Source organism: Acinonyx jubatus, chromosome D4 (genome assembly GCF_027475565.1).
Source record: "Acinonyx jubatus isolate Ajub_Pintada_27869175 chromosome D4, VMU_Ajub_asm_v1.0, whole genome shotgun sequence".
Taxonomy (NCBI): domain Eukaryota; kingdom Metazoa; phylum Chordata; class Mammalia; order Carnivora; family Felidae; genus Acinonyx; species Acinonyx jubatus.
In genome coordinates, this window is record NC_069391.1 from 68326096 (window position 1) to 68346372 (window position 20277).

General features: G+C 41.0%; 1 protein-coding gene across 2 annotated transcripts; it reads left to right on the forward strand.

Annotated features, from left to right (window-relative positions):
- The first annotated feature begins 4586 nt into the window (after positions 1-4586).
- Positions 4587-18406, forward strand: QNG1 (Q-nucleotide N-glycosylase 1). Of its 2 annotated transcripts, none has more exons than XM_053205210.1 (4): positions 4587-4746; positions 5714-5973; positions 13455-13650; positions 17589-18406. In XM_053205210.1, the coding sequence occupies exons 2-4, from the start codon at positions 5800-5802 to the stop codon at positions 17819-17821; spliced, it is 603 nt and encodes a 200-aa protein (XP_053061185.1). In that variant the 5' UTR covers positions 4587-4746; positions 5714-5799; the 3' UTR covers positions 17822-18406. The 2 variants fall into 2 exon arrangements, with proteins under 2 accessions (XP_053061185.1, XP_014931760.1); XM_015076274.3 differs by having other exon boundaries at positions 4603-5202.
- The last annotated feature ends 1871 nt before the right edge of the window (positions 18407-20277 follow it).

Here is a 20277-nt window from a genome sequence, read left to right on the forward strand (position 1 = left end):
TGCCCCATCTCCCTGAATCTCTAAATGTTCATCAGCTGGAAGCTCTGCACTGGTACTTATGATGTTTAGTGATTTCTCCTAAGTAGGAAATATACATTTCACTTGTTAAAAGCAACCCATGGTTCAAAAATTTCTAAATTGGTTTTGAACTGTAATGATAATGATATATCATGAAGATGATATATTTATTCCATTATAACTAAATATTTTTTAATGTTTATTTATTTAGAGAGAGAGAGAGAGCAGGGGAGGGGTAGAAAGAGAGGGAAAGAGAGAATCCCAAGCAGACAGAGAATCTGACTGTCAGCGCAGAACCCCACGCAGGGCTCGATTTCATCTCATGACCATGAGATCATGACCTGGGCCAAAATTAAGACACTCAACTGACTGAGTCACCCAGGTGCCCCAATAACTAAATATTTTAAAACAGAAATTGAATTATTTAAGACTCATAGTGTTCACCAGAAAGAGTCCACTCTGTTCCTAAGCCAAAGCCTATAGATGGAACACTTTACACACAATAAGAAGAGAAAGAACTTCAAATGGTACTAAGAAAACCAGGATAATATAATGCCCCAGAAGCCAAGGGTGAATTTCAAGGAAGTGGTCAATTTTATCTTATTTTTTTTAATGTTTTTTAATGTTTATTCATTTTTGAGAGACAGAGACAGAGCACAAGCAGGGGAGGAGCAGAGAGAAAGAGAGGGAGACACAGAATCCGAAGCAGGCTCCAGGCTCTGAACTGTCAGCACAGAGCCCAATGTGGGGCTCGAATTCACTGACGGCAAGATCATGACCTGAGCTGAAGTCAGATGCTTAACCGACTGAGCTACCCAGGTGCCCTGGAAGTGGTCAATTTTAAATGCTATAAATGGATTAATCAAAAAGAAAAGAAACAGAGGAAACTTACACAGTAGTGAACCATCTCTTTTCTGTTAACCTTTCTTGGGGCTTTAGTCTATTGATCACTTCAATAGAGTCAGGGGAAATGAAAATAATACAGATGTCCTATCTTCAAAAATCCATTTTACATTCCTCCTTCTGTATGTATGAAAAACTACAGCCTCCTCTCTAGCAATGTCTACGGTCTATACGGTGCTCTAGCCAACTTTTGCAACTTTTCCTCCAGAGTACCTCTTAACCCGCTGTTTTCTTTTCTTTTCTTTTCTTTTTTTCATGCTCATTTATTTATTTTGAGAGAGAGAGAGGGAGGGAGGGAGAGAGAGAGAGAGAATGAGAGAATGAGCTGGGGAGGAGCAAAGGGGAGGAGTAGAGACAGGAAGAGAGAGATTCCCAAACAAGCTCCGTGATTCCAGCTCAGAGAGAGCCTATCATGGGGTTTGATCTCACGAACCCTGACAATACAACCTAAGCCTGATACTTAACCAATTGAGCCAACCAAGTGCCCCATTAACTCACTATTGCTGTAAGTTTCTGCCATACCTTATCATGACAGAAAACAGAAGATGAGGCAGTGATTGTTGCCAAAGCTTGACATTTAATGTAGCTATTCAGAATGATGGCCTTCTTGATGACCAGAACAGTTTAGCTTGGATACTGTTTAGGAGTAGAGGGAAAGGTGATGGGGACAGAACATCATTGATCAAGGCTCTGTTAACCTTGAAAATGCAAGCTTAGGGAGTATTTAGAGGTCATCTTGATGTCTTCAAAAGCCTATGCCTGTGCGTAGAGCTGCTGGCAAAGATTTTCAAAAGAAATAAACTCAGCCAGCCTGTTCCTTTGGCTCTTTGCCCTTTTATTTTCATCATCCTTTCTGTGGACACAATGCCCATCCTACAACCATAAAGACAAAAGTCATATACGAGGGAGAGTAAGACCAAAAGCAAGGAGCCTAGTTCCTTGCTGACATTCTCAAATGGCTGCATCAGCCCTGGAGTGCCTACCTCTGGATTTATTATATAGGAAAATCCCCTTTTTATTTAGTCACGATAGCCTGGTTTTCTGTTGAAGTACAATACTACCCAACCATTTGATTGTCCGCCTTCCTCACCAGATCATGAGACGTCAGCAACCACGTCTATATTTGCTACCTGTAAGATAGGAAGCTTTCATAGGAAGTTCTAGAAAACTCAAAATTGCCTTAAACTATAAGGAAGTTTAACTCACATAACGAGATCCAAAAGTGAGAAAGACTTAAACGTTGACATAATTCAGGGGTACCTGGCTGGCTCAGTCAGTTAAGTGTCCACCTCTTGATTTTGGCTCAGGTCATGGTCTCACAGTTCATGGGATTGAGCCCTGCATCTGGCTCTGCACTGAAAGCACAAAGTCTGATTGGGATTCTCTCTCTGCCTCTCTCTCTGCCCCCCACCTCAAAATAAGTAAACATTTTTTAAAAATCTTAAAAAAACCAAGTTGACATAATCCCATCACTCCAGCTCCATTACTCTGCTATTCTTTTTGCCTCCTCCGTGTGTTAACCTCACACACAGGTTGCCCGTCAAAAGGACGGCAGCAATTTCACACCTCATATCCAAGCTCAATCACGTCCAGAGGGAGCATGAATCACTTTCTAAGTTCTCCTGGAAAAGCTTTTCTGGAAGCATCCTACACACCTATCTTTGCAATTCACTGAGGTGAACTGGGAAACATATATGACCCTAACCCAGTCCCCTGCAAGAGGGTGAAATTGTCCTTAGACCAGTCCAGACCACTCCTGGAGCTCAGGATGCTGAGCTAAGTGAGCTGTAAGAGGGATTCCTGAACAACATCAGGATTCTGTTGGGAAGGAAGGAGGGAAAGAATGCTGAGTAGGTAAGGACTCCCTTTTTGTATTCCCAACAACTTGTATATTTTTGGGGAGCGGGGGAAGGCAAAAAAAATTTTTTTTAATGTTTATTTATTTTTGAGAGAGACAGAGCGTAAGCAGGGGAGGGCAGAGAGAGAGGGAGACACAGAATGTGAAACAGGGTCCAGGCTCTGAGCCATCAGCACAGAGCCCGACGCGTGGCTTGAACCCATGAACCGTGACATTGTGACCTGAGCCGAGGTCGGACGCTCAGGTGCCATCCAGGTGCCCCTCAACACCTTGTATATTAAAAAAAAAAAACCCACCTACTGTGCAAAACGTATAATTTATCTCAACAAGAAGTTGAGAGAAGGAAGCATGTTTTACTCATGTATATTACTCCTAGTGTTTAACTCAATATCCTGAACATAGTAGGAATTTAAATTGTTGGGTTTTTTCTGTCAATGAGAGAAAACAGCCTAAATTATATAACCGTCCTGGATTCTTTTGAGATTGCTAGATTTTTCTTGCTAATCAATTTCTTTGACTCCCATGACTTAGAGCTGCTGGGGTAGACAGGAAAAATCCCAAGTCAACAGATTTACATTTATTCAACAACAATATTAATGTGCTGGTGACTTTGTCTGGAAAAGCAAATCATAGTGAAGTCCTTAAAGTTTTTTTCTTACCAAAATGAAGAAACTGGAGGGATGATGTTCTGCTTCTCTGGGGGCACAGTTGTCAAACTTAAAAATTCCAAATCCTCCCCAAATTTTCCAATTCCAAGATTCCTTACTGTCAATAACTAGAGATGACTACTGTTGATTATTTTTAATGGTTGAGTTTCAAGGTGTGAACATTTCATATTATCCATGGAGATTTAAGTCTCTGAAGAAGAACAAAAATACATTTTTTTGTTCTATATGAAAATACATATACTAAATTTTCATCACTAGGCAAATTTGGATCATCACTAAACTGACTTGGGTACCTCTCTCCTCATCCTATTAAAAAATATTTTTTTTACGTTTGGGTCTGTAAGGCGATACTTCCTGTAAAAATGTCTCCTCAGCAGGGCCACTAATACTTGACCTGAATGGTTGGCATTGGTGAGTTTGGTTCACAGAAAGTGCCCCAGAGCTGGGGATTGATGAACAAAGGTTTGAATCTCAACCCAGAACACTGCTGTCACCAGGGACTAACCACTGAACCATACAGCTCTCTCAAAACAAGGAACACAACCGCCGCTTTTGTCACAGCCAGGACTAAAAGAGTCAGTAAATAAGCACAATTCCAGGCACATAATGTTAACCTAACAATTTAATACACTTGTTTTCTCATCCATTTCTCCAAATTTCCCAACTAATCCTAAACGTCCACATGGCCTCCAAATGGGCCAGGAATTTAGCACAAGAGGCGTGCCTGGGAAATGGGGTTGTGGGGGACCCGCCAATCCGTGTCGCAGCCTGGGGGCGATTCAGCCCCCTGCAACGACTGGCGCCGTCACGCTCGTCGCGGCCCAGGAACCCGGATGCTGGGGGTCGCCGAGGGCGTCTTGCCCCCACGTCACCCACCCGGAGGGGCGAGGGGCCGTAGCCGAAGGCAACGCTGCGCACCGCTCGCAGTCATCGCGACTCAGGCCACCGCGCCAAGCCGCAGTACCACGTGCCCGAAGAGAGGGTGCAAACGTGCACAAAATGGCGGAGCAGTACGCCAGGGCAGGAGGGAGGAAAACTGCCTGCCAGCTCCCGCCGGACCCCTCCGGGCAGTTTCCGGGTCTTCGGAACCGGAAACGGGTCCCAGGCGCGCGCCTGGGCGAGAGTGGGCGGGTCAGCCTTCCCGGAAGTGCCTCCGGTCCCGGCCGGGGGCGCGGCCCCGTGGCCTCCGCTGTTCAGCCTGGGAGTGCGGTGGAGGGAGGGGCCCCAGAACACGGCCGCCCTGTCCGGTTTCAGTGCGGCTGGGCGAGGGCGGTACCCCGTTAGGGCAGCGATCCCACGGTGGGTAGGAAAGGAGAGCTGCAGAGGGACCCGCGCCCTTCCCCCGCTCAGAGAGGGAAGCGAGTTTGGCCAGCCGGCGGGTGAAAGCGACGTTCCCCAGTCCCAAAGGGAGGGGCGGAATGGACGGGCCCCTTCCTCCCAGGGAGTCTGCAAAATTCATTGCAGAGAACAGTCGGGATGTGTTCATCGACGGCGGAGGCGTGCGGAGGGTGGCCAAGCTGCTGCTCGCCAAGGCCTCGGGGCCCGAGCTGCGCCTGGGGGGCTGGAAGGCCCTTCACGAGCTGAATCCCAGGGCGGCCGACGAGGCCGCGGTCAACTGGGTGTTCGTGACAGACACGCTCAACTTCTCCTTCTGGTCGGAGCATGAGGAGCACAAATGTCTGGTGGGGTACAGGGGGAAAACGTACAGCGGGTATTGGTCCCTGTGCGCCGCGGTCAACAGAGCCCTCGACGAAGGTTGGTGCCCCCTGTCAGACCTGAGGCAGGGTTCGGTTCAGCGGGAGGGTCCCACGGAGGGGGTCCGGCGTCTGGGTTAATACGGCGAACTTGAAGTTCTTCATTGCTTAAAGTGAAGCAGTTCTTCTCTGTTTAAAATAGAAGTGTGAGAGGAGGCTGGCTATAAGTCCATTCTCAGTGAGAAATGATCCTAATGTTTATCATCAGCACAGCTAAGAATAAAAAAGTCAGTTTTCTAAAGAATGTCACTTTGATGACATCTGAAGAACAAAGGGACACCTATAACATTGTATGCAGTCAAAATACATCTGATGTAATATGACAGTTGTTAGAAACGGATGAATAAATACAGATGAGTAAATAAAAAATGCTTCTGATTTTTAAATTCTTCATCCACTTTTCGTGCATTCCTGTAACACTCATTTGCTCTCCTATTGTATGTTGTAAAAGCTAGGGTCTAATGAATATAAAAGTATGACATTGTTCCTCTGCATTTTCTTTTCTCCCTAAGGGATCCCGATAACTAGTGCTTCCTACTATGCCACAGTGACCCTGGATCAGGTTCAGCACATATTCCGTTCTGACACGGACGTTCCCATGCCTTTGATAGAAGAGAGGCATCGGATTCTTAATGAAACCGGGAAAATTCTGCTTGAGAAGTTTGAAGGCTCTTTTCTTAATTGTGTCCGAAAAAGTGAAAAAAGCGCTCAGAAGTTAATGCACCTGGTAGTCGAAAGCTTTCCTTCTTACAGAGATGTGACTCAGTATGAGGTGAGTTGCTTCTGTTGGAGATTTTAGAATTCTTAATTATCTTCTCCTAGTTAACTCTTTTACTTCCAGAACTACTTTTGAGAATAAACACTTAAAATTTGAAGTTCCTTGTGGACAAGGAACAGGAACAAAATTGTTAAGTAGTGTTTCAAAGAGGTTACTTCTTTTATGTTTTCTAGTTAGTGTGTTTCCTTTATTCTTTTGTTCCTTTTTCTTTGTCCTTTTAAGATGTTTCAAACATAAAAAACACTGGACCTTCAATATGATGTTGCTACTGAGGAATAATGAGGACCTTCTGGAACTTCCAAAAATTTAGTTCATTGGATGAAAATCAGAAAATATTTCTAAATTCTCTCTAATAAAAAGTAATTTTTGGCAGATCTAATGTATATATACATATTGTGTGTTTTCTTTTTCACACAGAGTACTTTAACAGTGTTATTTTCTTTATTTACTTTAAATAGATGATGTACTTTTAAAATGGCTAACATTTGGTATACCCTCCCAATATACACCCAGAGTCTGTTTTTGTAAAAATTTTTTTAAGGTTCATTTATTTTTAATAGAGAGAGAGAGAGAGCATGCACACACACAAGTGGGGGAGGGGCAGACACACACACACACACACACACACACACACACACACACACACACACACAATCTGAAGCAGGCTCCAGGCTCTGAGCTGTCAGCACAGAGCCCGACATGGGGCTCAAACTCATGAACTGTGAGATCATGAACCGAGGTGAAGTCGGACACTCAACTGACTGAGCCACCAAGGTGCCCCTGTTTTTGTAAAATTCTTTTAGAATTTGTTATCATTGTATATTTTATGTCACTGTGACATAGAAGTGAAAGCAACTTGAGAGGAATCGCATAATATAAATCTATTGAATAAGTTAAAGAATGCTTAAGTCACATTGACATTTTTAAGCTACCCTTTTGAAATCACAATTCAACAACTAACAACAATTACCAATAATATTGTTTAAATTGCTCTTTATGATTTACAGGGTGTTTGCCTGTACACTCTCATTTGATCCATAGAAGAGCTCTGTGGGCCTAAGGACAAGGATCATTATTGTCCTGTTTGCAGACCAGGAACCAAAGTCTAAACAGAAAGGTTAACTGGTTTATTTTATTTCACTTAGTCAGGAAATAAATAGCTAGCATTTCAATTCTCCTGTAAAGTGAGAGATGCTTGGTTATATATGTTAAGATTCCTTTGTTGGTGGTGGTGGTGGTGGTGTTGTTAAGATTCTTTTAATTGCAAGAGACAGACACAAAACTATAAAAAGCTTAAGCAAAATGAAGAATTTGGGATGGGTATTAGGGATAGGAACACCTAGGGTCAGGGACTCAGTGCCATCAGGATTCAGTCTCTCTGTTTCTTTTGGCTCCATATTTCTCTGACTGCAGGCTGGCTTTCTCCATGAAGTAGAAAAGGTTCATGAATTTGTATCCTATTGCTTCAGCCACCAGAGAGAGAGGGAGAAGTAGACACCCTCTCTCAGGTACCTTCTAAAATTCCTGGTCAGGGGCGCCTGGGTGGCGCAGTCGGTTGAGCCTCCGACTTCAGCCAGGTCACGATCTCGCGGTCCATGAGTTCGAGCCCCGCATCAGGCTCTGGGCTGATGGCTCAGAGCCTGGAGCCTGTTTCCGATTCTGTGTCTCCCTCTCTCTCTGCCCCTCCCCCGTTCATGCTCTGTCTCTCTCTGTCCCAAAAATAAATAAACGTTGAAAAAAAAATTAAAAAAAAAATTAAATTCCTGGTCAAACGCTGATTGAATTGGCATGGATTATGACCAATTATGTGCGGCTGCAGGGGCTTTGAGTGGGGCAGAGGCAGTTCCTAGAAAAGAAGCCCTAGGCCACTGCTGAATTTCATTTTGTTCTAAGCATTTTGCTAATGCAGAGGTTACTTTGAGATTTATCTTTGTCTTTAAAGTGTGTCATTTCAGCCTTTTTTAAAGAAATTGTGGATCAAGTTCCTTGGTGCATCCTTCAGGCCATCTAAATGTATTAGTGTATAAACGAAATCAAAGGTGGCTAAGAATCCATGTATTCCAGAATCGACATGGTTGTAGAAAGGGCTAAGAGTAAATTTAACATGATTTCAGAATGGAATAAACTCATGATAGCATATAGTTTGCTTTGAAGTTGTCGGGAGTTTTTGTTTTTGTGGAAGAAAGAGTAAACTTTTTTTGTAGCTTATAATTCCAAGTTAGTAAGCAAATGTGCTGAGTTTCTATTTTATTTGAAACATGGTTTGCTTTGCTGAAAAGCTCAAAATGTTTTTAAAGGTTTATTTATTTTGAGAGAGACAGAGTACAAGTGAACAAGCACTTGTGCACGTGTGTCAGCAGGGGCAGGAGCAGAGAGAGAGAGGGAGACAATCTGAAGCAGGCTCCCTGCTGTCGGCGCAGAGCCGCACGTGAACTGTGAGATCATGACCTGAGCTGAAATGAAGAGTCCGACGGTCAACCGACCGAACCACCCAGGTGCCCCTCAATTTTTAAAAATTGTACCAGAGTATAGATTAATTTTAAGGCTGACATATTTTAAAATGAATATTAGTACCTGAACCATTTCCCATCAGTACTTATTTTTAGAATACATTCTTATAGGGGCGCCTGGGTGGCTGAGTCAGTTAAGCGTCCAACTTCGGTTGGCTCAGGTCATGATCTTGAGGTTCATGAGTTCGAGCCCCTCATTGGGCTCTGTGCTGACAGGTCAGAGCCTGGAGCCTGCTTTGGATTCTGTCTCCCTCTCTCTTCTCTCCTGCTCGTGCTCTGTCTCTCTCTCCATCTAAAAAATAAATAAACACTTAAAAAATTATAAAAAAGTAAAAAGAAAACATTCTTATAAAAAAAATCCCCCAAAAGTAACAAAAATCATACTTAAGGATTCTGATACTTTCTTAAAGGAGTATTACACTTTTTCATTTTTTTCCAAAAGATTGTCATTAGTGTTACCCAAAAGCAGCATATTTCCAATGATTTCTAACATGATGCTGAGCACGTAGTGGGTACTCACTAAATGCTTCAATTTGTCCATTTTATAGTTATCTTTACATATTCATTGAAAAGATACATAAATAGGGTCGCCTGAGTGTCTCAATCAGTTGAGCCCTGACTCTTTTTCCTTTTTTAATTTTTTCTTTTAATGTTTATTTTTGAGAGAGAGAGAGACAGACAGACAGAGCGTGAGTGGGGGAGGGACAGAGAGAAGAGTGAGACAGAGAATCCGAAGCAGGCTCCAGGCTCCAAGCTGTTGGCACAGAGCCTGACGTGGGCTCAAACTCATGACCCATGAAATCATGACCTGAGCTGAAGTTGGACACTTAACCGACTGAGCCACCCAGGCATCCTGATCGTTGGACTCTTGATTTCTGCTCAGGTCATGATCCCAGGATTGTGGGCTGGAGAGCCCCGTGTTGTGCTTGGTGCTGGGCATGGAGCCTACTTAAGATTCTTTCTCTCTCCTTTCTGCCCCTCTTGTCCACTTGTACTCGCTCTCTCTCTAAAGTAAAAATGGATAAATAAGTAACATAAAAAATTTAAAAAAAGATATGTAAATAATAAGGGGCACCTGGGGTGTGTAATTCTTGATCTTGGGGTTGTAAGTTTGAGCCCCTCATTGGGTATGGAGATTGCTTAAAAGTGAAATCTTCAAAAGTTAATTAAATAAAAGATACATAAATAATTGAAGTACTTTGAGAAGTTAACTCCAAATTTGGAGGAATTCTGGACCTTTTGGGACTACTTTTGAATTTCAGAAAGTGTTAAAATCAAATGTATGTTTTTATTCATGTTTTAGAATTTTCTAATTGCAAGAGTATAACATGTTTATTATAGCATTTGAAAAGTACAGAGAAGCAGTCTCTATTCTACCAGGAGGTAATCACTGTTCATAATTTGGTCTTTCTACATGTGTGTGTTTGTGTGAATGTCTATACCATGGGCTGGGGACAGTTAGGATCATGCTGTATAAACTTTTAAAAGTCAACATATGAACATCTTTTCTATGTCAGTTCTTTCACAGCACAATTTTTTTCCATTAAAAAAATATTTTTAAAGCTTATTTTTACGAGAGAGAAGAGAGAGAGAGAGAGAGAGAGAAAGCGTGAGTGGGGGAGGGGCAGAGAGAGAGGGAAAGAGAGAATCCCAAGCAGACTCCATGCTGTCAATGCAGAGCCCAATGTGGGTCTTGAACCCACAAACCATGAGATCATGACCTGAGCCAAAGTTAGATGCTTAACCAACTGAGCCACCCACACACCTCGCATAGTACCATTTTTAATGACTTCACAGTATTCCACTGTATGGCTATCTAATCCCATATTTATTTGCCTAACTATTTTACCACAGTAATTCTATTTGATACACAGTTTTATTTTTTATTTAAAAAAAAATTTTTTTTTTAACGTTTATTTATTTTTGAGACAGAGAGAGATAGAGCATGAACGGGAGAGGGTCAGAGAGAGAGGGAGACACAGAATCTGAAGCAGGCTCCAGGCTCTGAGCTGTCAGCACAGAGCCCGACGCGGGGCTCGAACCCACGAACTGCGAGATCGTGACCTGAGCTGAAGTCGGAAGCTTAGCCGACTGAGCCAACCCAGGCGCCCCCACAGTTTTATTTTTTAAATTGAATTTTATGTCTTGTTGTTTTCAGTTGTATGTGATAATAAGCAATACTGCACAATAATTTAACACTTGTAATTATTTTCTTAGAATGGAATCCTAGTAGTGGAATTGCTGAGTCAGAGCATGGCCTGGATTTTCAGACTTGTAATACATAAAATTGCTAACGGTTCTCCAAAAAGATAATAACAAAGATGATCAGCAGCAGCATATGAGAATGCCCTTTTCCCGGCCCCTTCATAACATGGTTATGGTATTGGTTGCTATGGTTTTAAATCTTTAAAAAGTTGCATAAAATAGTCATAATTGTTTTTCATCGATATTTATTTCTGAGATTATCATTTGTGTTTTTAAACATTATAAATAAACTGATAAAATTAGAAAGTTTAAATGCAGACAGATTTAGATTAGGGATTTCCTAACCCGGCTGTATTCTAGAGTCAGTCAAGAAGCTTTAGAATTCAGATACTGTATATGTACTTCCAAAGCAGCTCTGAATTAGATTATTTGGTAACCATGTTAAAAGTCCTAATAAATTGCTTTCCTTAGGTGATAGTCTTTACTCTGACATACTGATAAAATACATGAAAACAAGAACTTTTTTGATACTTTAATCAATAACATTTTATGTTTCTTTTAAACATTTGTAATTTTTGGCCTTTCTAATTTGTTCATGATAAATTTGTTGAAGAAAATCAACTCATGGTCATGGATTTTTTTCATTGATAATTTTTTATGAAGTTACTATTTTGAAAATATTCACAAAGAAATATTATAGAACACATAGAGAATTGTCATTTTGGATTTGCTGGTATTTTCAGTGAGATCAATTAATATTTTAGAGATGAAGACTCTGATTACTAAAATCATTTGATTACTCAAACCGTATCAGCTTGTTAAGAAAATGTTTTATTGATGACTTGAATTTGTTTTTAGATTCCTCACTTGAATCTTTTGTTTTGTTTTTTTATTTTAAGGTATTATAATCTAATCTTTGTGATATCCTAGTTGGCTACCATGGCAACAGTGGTCATGATGTGACAATTTATGTTTTGTTCCATGCTAGCACTGATTTTGTTACATAAGTCTGGTTCTTATATTTTTCTAGTTTGATCTGTGAATCTTGTTAAAAACAGGAGACAATAGCTTTTATCTATTACAGAAAGCATGATGTATTAATTGTGTCTGATATCCAATTTTATTCTGGGTTTTCTTCTATTTTGTTTTTTAAAAAAATGTTAATGTTTTTTATTTAATTTGAGAAAGAGCACGTGTGCGAGTGAGGGAGGGGCAGAGAGTGAGAGTCAGAATCCCAAGCAGGCTCTGCACTGTCGGCGCAGACCCTGACACAGGGTTAGATCTCATAAACTGTGAAATCGTGACCTGAGATAAAATCAAGAGTCAGACGCTTAACCGACTGAACCACCCAGGTGCCCCCACAATTTTGTTTTGTATATTAACTTTTATGTCTTGCTCGTCAATATACTAGACTTGAATATAAACCTAGTTCCCAAATGTAAGTCCAGTCCAACAATTGCCAGCCTGTCATATTTTGATAGGTTTGGGAATGTTATTCCCAAACGATGTAGGGATACTTCTTAATGGTGATTTGTTCCACTCCCCCCCCCCCCCCCCGCAGCATTCAATTTAATTTACAGACTTTACATCATGTCAGAAAATGAGCATATGTGTTTGCCTTGGAAAACAAAATACTGAATTTCTTAAAGGTGGCCTTAAACAATTTACTTAGTAAAAGTAGGTCTGGATTGATTGCAGTGGGTATACCTTAAGGTCAGGCAATGTTAAGTTATTTCTCACTGGGACAAAGTATCATTGGAAGTGTTTTTTGGTTTTGTTTTGTTTTGTTTTGCTTGTAAGTAAAGGAATCTGTATTATCATCCTAAGGAATTTTCACATGGAGCCTTTCCTTGAAGAATTTAATTTCATTTTTTACTTACTTCCATTCTCTTACTTAACACATTCTCCAAGGTGGTCAGGACAAATTTTGGGAGCCAGTAATACTGATTATTTTCCTTTAGCAGACAAGCAGTTATAAAAGATGATTTGAGATTATTACCTTTGGTATTAGGACTAGGAGTAGATTCTAATTATCTATGTTTTTCCATAGTTTATGCTGATCTATATTTGTACTTTTATGGAGAACTTTTTAGTTAAATTATAACCCGATATCCTATAATGCATGGCTAAATTTGTTTCTTCCTTGTGTAAATATAATTGGAAGGTAGTTTTGTTCTGTGGGTTTACAAATTGATATTGACTCTTTCCAGAAAGGTAGGCTTGATAAATTCTGGCTGTTCAGCAGTTATGTCTTTATCTCTGAAGTAAGTTAATCTGAAAGATAATAGTTAAAAAAATGAATGTCGTGATTCTCTTCAGAGGTGAGTTTAAGGATGATTGTTTTCCTCTTTATACTCTTCTGTATTTTACACAATTAATGGGAATTATGTTCTAATCAGAAAAATTTAAGAAACTGTCTAAATAAATACTGTCTAGCCATTAAAAAGAATAAGCAGGTAGGTTATAGTGGTGCAGAAATATGTATGTGAAGTAATGTCATTGAAAAGGAACACTAAATAATACCACAATTACCACAATTATATTTTATGTGCCTTGAAAAATCTAGGAAGTAAATTTGGAGTGAAAGATAATTTAATATTTATTAGACTCCCTTTTTCTTCTAGTCAAGGTCTATAAATTCTCACCAACAGTAAAATTATTGCACCCTTGAAAAATGTTTTCAATGTGTGCCTTTCTTTTTATAGCATGCATAAAGCTTTCAGATACCCAGGTAGCATTTATATTTTTTTCATTCATCAGGGGAAGAAAATTTCTTTCTACAAACGGGCCCAAATCCTCGTGGCAGATACGTGGAGTGTGTTAGAGGGAGAAGGAGACGGCTGCTTTAAGGACATCTCCAGTATCACCATGTTTGCTGACTATAGATTACCTCAGGTTCTTGTGCACCTGGGAGCCCTGAAATACTCAAAGGAACTACTGGAGAAGCTTCTCAAAGGTTTGCCAACTTAATTAAGACGGTCTTTCTTATCTAGTTTCTTTCATAGAAGTTCTCCTTTCCTTTAAAAAAATAAAAATAAAAAAGCACTGTTTAGTGTTAAAAGCACACGTAAAGAAAAATGCCAGGGTAATTGAAATACAGAGAAAATTGCTTTTGGTTGTTGTTTACACTGCCATGGAATATGGATATTGTAGGAAATTGTGCCGTTTGGACATTATAATTTCAAGGCCTCACAATAAAATGAAACCCAAATTTCTTTGACATGAAGGTGTGCAACACTGAAGTCCTGAAGGTGCAGTATCTGAAGAGTGTTAGTTAAGCACTGAAGAGCACACTATATTGTGAAATATGAGGTGGGCTGAGAGACAGGGAATATGCAGTGGGTTTCAAGTCAGGAGTCCCCAGGGTCTGCCGCTGGGTTACCTTGCTTAAGTGACTGACTTTTCTAGGCTTATTTATTTACCATTATTGGATTTGAGGAATCATTCTCAAGAGTGGGAGCCTTATTATAATAGATGAGTATAGATAATTGTGTGAAAATTAGCTTTTGGGTGTTTTTTTTTTTTTTAATTTTTAAAATATTTATTTATTTTTTGAGAGAGAGAGAGAGAGAGAGCGCGCAAATGGAGGAAGGGCAGAAAGAGAAGGAGACAGAGGATCTGAAGCAGGCTCTACACTGACAGCAGAGAGCCCAATGCGGGGCTCGAACTCATGAACCGTGAGATCATGACTTGAGCTGAAGCTGAATGCTTAACTGACTAAGCCACCCACGTGCCCCAGCTTTTTGTGTTTTAAACATTTCTGTGTATAAGAAAAATAATTACATAATTTTCACATTAATTTATCTCTTTGGGATGCAATCTTTTCAGCTACTCTTTATTTTTAAAAGCAAGTAGTTTTTATGCCTAACTTTCTCTTGTGAAATAAATTTCAATCACCCAAAACAGGAATAACACAGAATATAAAGGTACCATTGTTGCTGTGGTTGTTTCTACCAGTTTTTTATGCTGCCTTGGGCCATCCATTTTGTCCCTCTGTTTCTTCATTTGAAACATCACAAGCTATTTTATGTCATAATGCTCACATCCTGGATCATTAATCGCTGGATACCTTAAACATTTAAGCATTCAGGGCTTCTTTTCCATGTAGCCATATGCAGCTGATCTTTTTTTGGTGTATACACTGCTCGCCCCTATCCATAAACATGCTCTTGCCTGGTTTCCCTCACCCAAATTCTCTTTTTTCCAATTCAAATCCTACACACCCGCAGGGGCTTAGCTCAAATGCTGCCTCCTCCGCCTAGCTTTTTCCAGCTCTTCATAATTTGTCCGTCTCCTTCTGAATGTATGTAGCACCCAGTTGTCTCTGCTACCGTGAGGAAGACCCTGCTGAGGAGGGATCACCGGTATAGCTGAACAAAGTTGTCTGACCATTCTTGTGCCGTCCACTTCAATTCCCAAGGCCATTTCCCAGGCATCCAGCTGCAACTGTCCAGCTTCTGAAAGGCTTGTTTCTTTCATCCTTAGCCAGTCTGACGTAGCGCGAACTAATTTCTCTGCCTCTTAGTTTATTTAAGCAAAGTTGGATTTTTTTCCAAAAGTACTTTCCTAGCAAACTAGAGAAACAAACTATAAACATAAAGGAGTACACACTAGTATAGTACACTAAGTTTTAAAAACTAAAGTGAAATCTAGAACCAGGTAGCTTGACTAGATGAGGTAGAACCTTCCTTAACTGGCCTTCAATGATACTTCTTCCAGATTTGAGTTGTGCTACACACTTACATTGTTTTTCCTCTCTTTTCTTCTGAATATCCCCAGGGCAGCCCTTGGAAGACCTACCCAGATTTCTGTCCATTTTATCTTTTTTTTTTTTTCTTAAATAAATGTGGTCTCTTCACTGTAGTATGAATTTAGATGTTTTTTCTGTCCATTTTATCTTTAACCCCTCTTCATCAAAGGCATATTTTTTTAACCATTTATAAATACTGTGCAATTTGGCTAAATTTATACTCTTCACTGTGATTCTAGGGCTGACACCAGTCATGGCATTTAAGGCCCACCCTAATCCCTTATGACCTTATTTTAACTTGATCACATCTGCAAAGATCCTGTTTACAAGTAAGGACACATTCACATGTACCAGGAGTTAAGACTTGAATGTGACTTTTTGGGGGACACAGTTCAACATAGTTATTTACTGGATGGAGTGGATATAAGTAACACCATTTTGTTTTTTAATGTTTACTCATTTATGAGAGAGAGACAGAATGCAAGCAGAGGTGGGGTAGAGAGAGAGGGAGACACAGAATCCGAAGCAGGCTCCAGGCTCTGAGCTGTCAGCACAGAGCCAGACATGGGGCTCAAACTCACGAACCGTGAGATCATGACCAGAGCCAAAGTCAGATGCTTAACTGACTGAGCCACCCAGGCGTCCCTAAGCAATACCATTTAAGACTGGAGGTGACAGAGTGGAACCTAGTGGGGCTGGGGCATTGCCCTACTTTTCAGTGGATCACAGGGCCTCTTAGGTACTCTGAAGCTCTGTGCTAGGGTGCAGATTGGTGGCCAGAGGCCAAATGTAACCTGCAGGTGTGTTTTGTTTGTCCTCAACCATGTTTTGTTTTGTTTCTAAATGTTTATTTATTTATTTTTGACAGAGAGAGAGAGAGAGAGAGAGAGAGAGAGAGAGAGAGAGAGAGAGCGCGCGCCAGCAAGCATGAGCAGGGTGGGGCAGAGAGAGAGAGGGAGAGAGAGTCCAAGCAGGCTCTCTGCCATCAGCTCAGAGCCCTAAGCAGGGCTTGAATTCACGAACTGTGACATCATGACCTGAGACGAAATCAAGAGTTGGCTGCTTAACGGACTGAGCCACCCAGGTGCCCTGGACTCGACAGTGTTTTGAGCACTTGTAATTAGTTACTAACACTTGACAGGTTTCACATGAAAATCAAGCTTTCTGACTTTTGTAAAAGTAGAGAAATGTGGACTTACCTTTAGATATGGCAGCACACATTCTCTACCTCACCAGTTTGCATCTAGCTGCTGCCTTCACTTACTCTGTCTCTCTGATCCTTACAGGCAGTTCAGTTGTTGAGCCCAGTTCTAGTCTCAGTGGCAAAACATAGTCAATGCCCATCTTGCAGGATCAGATACACCCCGGAGTGGGGCACTGGAGAGACTGCAAGTCCTATGGGAGCTCTTGGCTACATATTAAGGCAGGGCTGGTGGAATGATCCTGAATCCAAAGAACAATGGTGGTTTTCCTTGCTCGGGTTAACAACTTTGATTTCCTGGGTTCTCCTTGATGCATTTAGGATGTACCTAAGACAATGTTCAATTTGTTTTTAAATGTTTATTTACTTTTGAGAGAGAGAGAGACAGAGCGTGAGTGGGGTGGGTGGGGGGGAGGTGTGCAGAGAGAGAGGGAGATACAGAATCCAAATCAGGTTCCAGGCTCTGAGCTGTCAGCACAGAGACCGATTCGGGGCTCAAACTCAGAAGCTGTGAGATCATGACCTGAACTGAAGTCGGACACAGCCTTCTGAGCCACCCAGGTGCGCCAACAATGTTCAATTTTCAAGTGGGGAAGGGAGGTATTGTTTTTTTGGTCCCCTTGGAGTCCTCCAAATTTTGTAATTTTTTTCCTGGCTATCAAATCCAATTTTAAATCCTTTGTTTTCAAGAATTTAATAATCTTGTCATCATATTTTTAAATTTATGGTTACCCCAAATTCATGTAGCAAATATTTATTGGGGAGCTAGTATGTACAAGGTGCTATGCTAGGTCCCAGGAATATAAGGACAAGCCAGACATGGTCCCTGCTCTTGTGGAACTTGTAATTTAGAATTAATGCCTATTTTAGAAGTGGTTTAAAGTCTAAGTAGATTTTATATCACTGACTTAGTACTTCCTGCTCTGTTTTTCCCCCCTTGCAGGAGAAATGCTCTCATATGGGAATAGGCAAGAGGTGGAAATCAGAGGGTGCTCACTGTGGTGTGTTGAACTGATCCGGGATTGTCTTCTGGAGCTTATTGAAAACAAGGGTGAAAAAACCAGTGGCGAGATCAATTCCATTCTTCTGGATTATTACTTGTGGGACTATGCCCGTGACCACAGGGAAGATATGAAGGGAATTCCGTTTCATCACACGCGTTGTATTTATTACTGATCCAAAGTGTAAACTGACCCAAAGAAAACTCCTTGCATTTTTATATCCCATAATCACTTGTACAGTTGTGCCTTGGTACTAAGAGAAGGTGGCAGAGGTTATAGCAACAAGAAAATTGATTACCAAGTCTCACTTAAAAAAAAAAATGTTTCCTGACGTATCACTCTGTATTCCCAAGTTTGCCTTCTTGTTAAGTTTTGGTCATATTTTCTCTTTCTGTGGACATATGACAGGAGTGTGAAGGAACTGTAATGCTTTCTTTAAATCTCAGATTTCTTAAAATGAATCATGCTTTATAATGTGATTACTCTTCAGTGATAATATTTCATCCATTCAACTGGTATTTTTCCTCAAGATGTAGTAATTTCCTACATACCTTAATCATGTGATATGATGGGGGGTGGGGGGGTAGGGTCTTTGCTGTCTGAATGCTGCTGCTCTCATACAAATCAATCTTGACAGCTAATTTTAAACGTTTTATTGGTATTGACAGTGGGTTTTGCAGCTTAGGATATCTGTCTAGAATTCTTTTTTTTTTTTTTCCAGAGCCATTATACTGAAATTGAATAAAGATTTTAAAATTTTTTCGTAAGCCTGGAATGGATTATTTCATTAAAATAGAATTTACTACATATAATTTTAAAAGGTTTACAGATTTGATTATTTACTTTATGTTACAGAAATCTCAGTATCTACTAAGCACTCATTTCCCACCTTTACCCCCCCCACCTTCCTTCCAACGTAATCTTGGTTTTTGTTAGTTACCAACCTTGTCAGCTCACCCTGACTTTGTGTGAATGAGAAAAAAGACATCCTTTCCCCAAGCACTTTACTGCCATCTGCTGAAAATTGATCATAATAATCCTACAAGTGGCAATGAGTGAAGGTGAACGCCCTTCCCAGCCCCCTTTGTTGTGCACTGCACAACTTGCACCACCGTCCTTCTGTTTCCACCCCTCCCCTACCGTGACTCGGGGAAGGTGATCCCATCCCCATTTCCAAAGGTGGACCCTACTGAATATGAATGGTTTACTCGTGATAATCCTATCCTCTGCCTGTGATTGCTTTAATAGTGGGTATCTAATCTCATTCTGGCCAGAGACATCAAAGGGGAAGTCTGCAGGGCAGCTCTTGTGCCACTGAGCATAGCTTGGACTCATGACCCAAAATGACTGCATTCTAATCTAGGCAGCAGGACTTAAGAAGCAATGAAGCTGAAGAGTGCAAGTGTTGCCAGGAAGGTTCTAGCAGCTACCACATGCGTTTTTGCTTTCGTGTCACCGACTAGAACTTAGTCATATGACCACAACTCACTGCCAGAGAGGGCAGGAAAGTAGTCCGTATTCTAGGCGTTGTGTACCAGCTAAGCTCTGGAAGAAGTATGGATGGATATCGGCAAATAGCAAGTTTTCACCACCATGCCTGGATTTTGGAACTTTCATACCTGATACAGGCTAAGAATTTAAATAACATTTCACCTGATGTGTTTAACAGCTACTGATCAATTTGCAGACCTATTATTTCACTGGGGATTGCAAAATAGTAATGTTCTAACATTCTTGGTTTTGTGGGTCTGGTGCAAGGATAACCACTCTTGATGGATTTGAGGGTAGTCTGGGGAACATAATGAATGTGGAGCTGGCCACTGGCATTCTGGAAGATAAGAATATCGAAATAGGATCTGGAATTTTTTTATTTTTTTTTATTTTTGTCTCTTGTTTTGGTTGTGTTGATTCATTCTACACACCCTCTGAAAGATAGTTAATGTGCATGTGCACAGCCCTGGGAGTCCCCTCATCAGAGCCCTCCATCTAGAGACCACTTGGTTTACTGTCACTAGCATAGCTGGAGCATTAGTTCTTATTCTTTGATGACTCGGTTTCCTTTAATAGCTTTTGCTTTGTAACAAGTTCAAAAACATTTTGGCCTTTTTTTTTTTCTTTCATATTTCACTAATTCGTCAGTGGCCGCCAGATGATTTGCCTGTATAAACTCAAGTACGTTAGCCAAAGTTAACCAAGTCAGTGGTCCAAGGGACCAAGTCAGTGTCCTCCAGCCAAAGCAAGGGGGAGGATTTAAGAAGCCACGTTCTCTCTAGATTGGGCGCTGTCAGAAAACGGGTAATTCGACCCCTGGCTATCTCAATAAATCTTGTCTATAAGGAGGGCAGGCTAGAGCGAGGAAAAAGTTGAAATTGGTAAGACAGATGTCATTCACTTTAGCCAAGATAGAAGGACGTTTGGTACTACGTGCATGGCACCATGGCCTTGTTTTTGTCTGTGCTTGGACACATTTATCAAGGGGCCTTATTTCACCTCACTTTATCATAGTCTTGGGTAGTAACCTTGTCCGATGTGGGTGTTCTGGGGGATTGTGTTCAGCAGGAGCACACCACGTGGAGCTGTACCAGGCCAGCCTTCGTCAGGGGCTGTTTTTGTCCCTTCTGCAGCCTTTAG

Coding starts and splice junctions, on each gene's coding strand:
- QNG1 (XM_015076274.3), top strand. CDS start 4,866: ATGGACGGGCCCCTTCCTCCCAGGGAGTCTGCAAAATTCATTGCAGAG. Junction 5,974..13,454: donor GAGATGTGACTCAGTATGAG/GTGAGTTGCTTC, acceptor TTCATTCATCAG/GGGAAGAAAATTTCTTTCTA. Junction 13,651..17,588: donor ACTGGAGAAGCTTCTCAAAG/GTTTGCCAACTT, acceptor CCCCCCTTGCAG/GAGAAATGCTCTCATATGGG.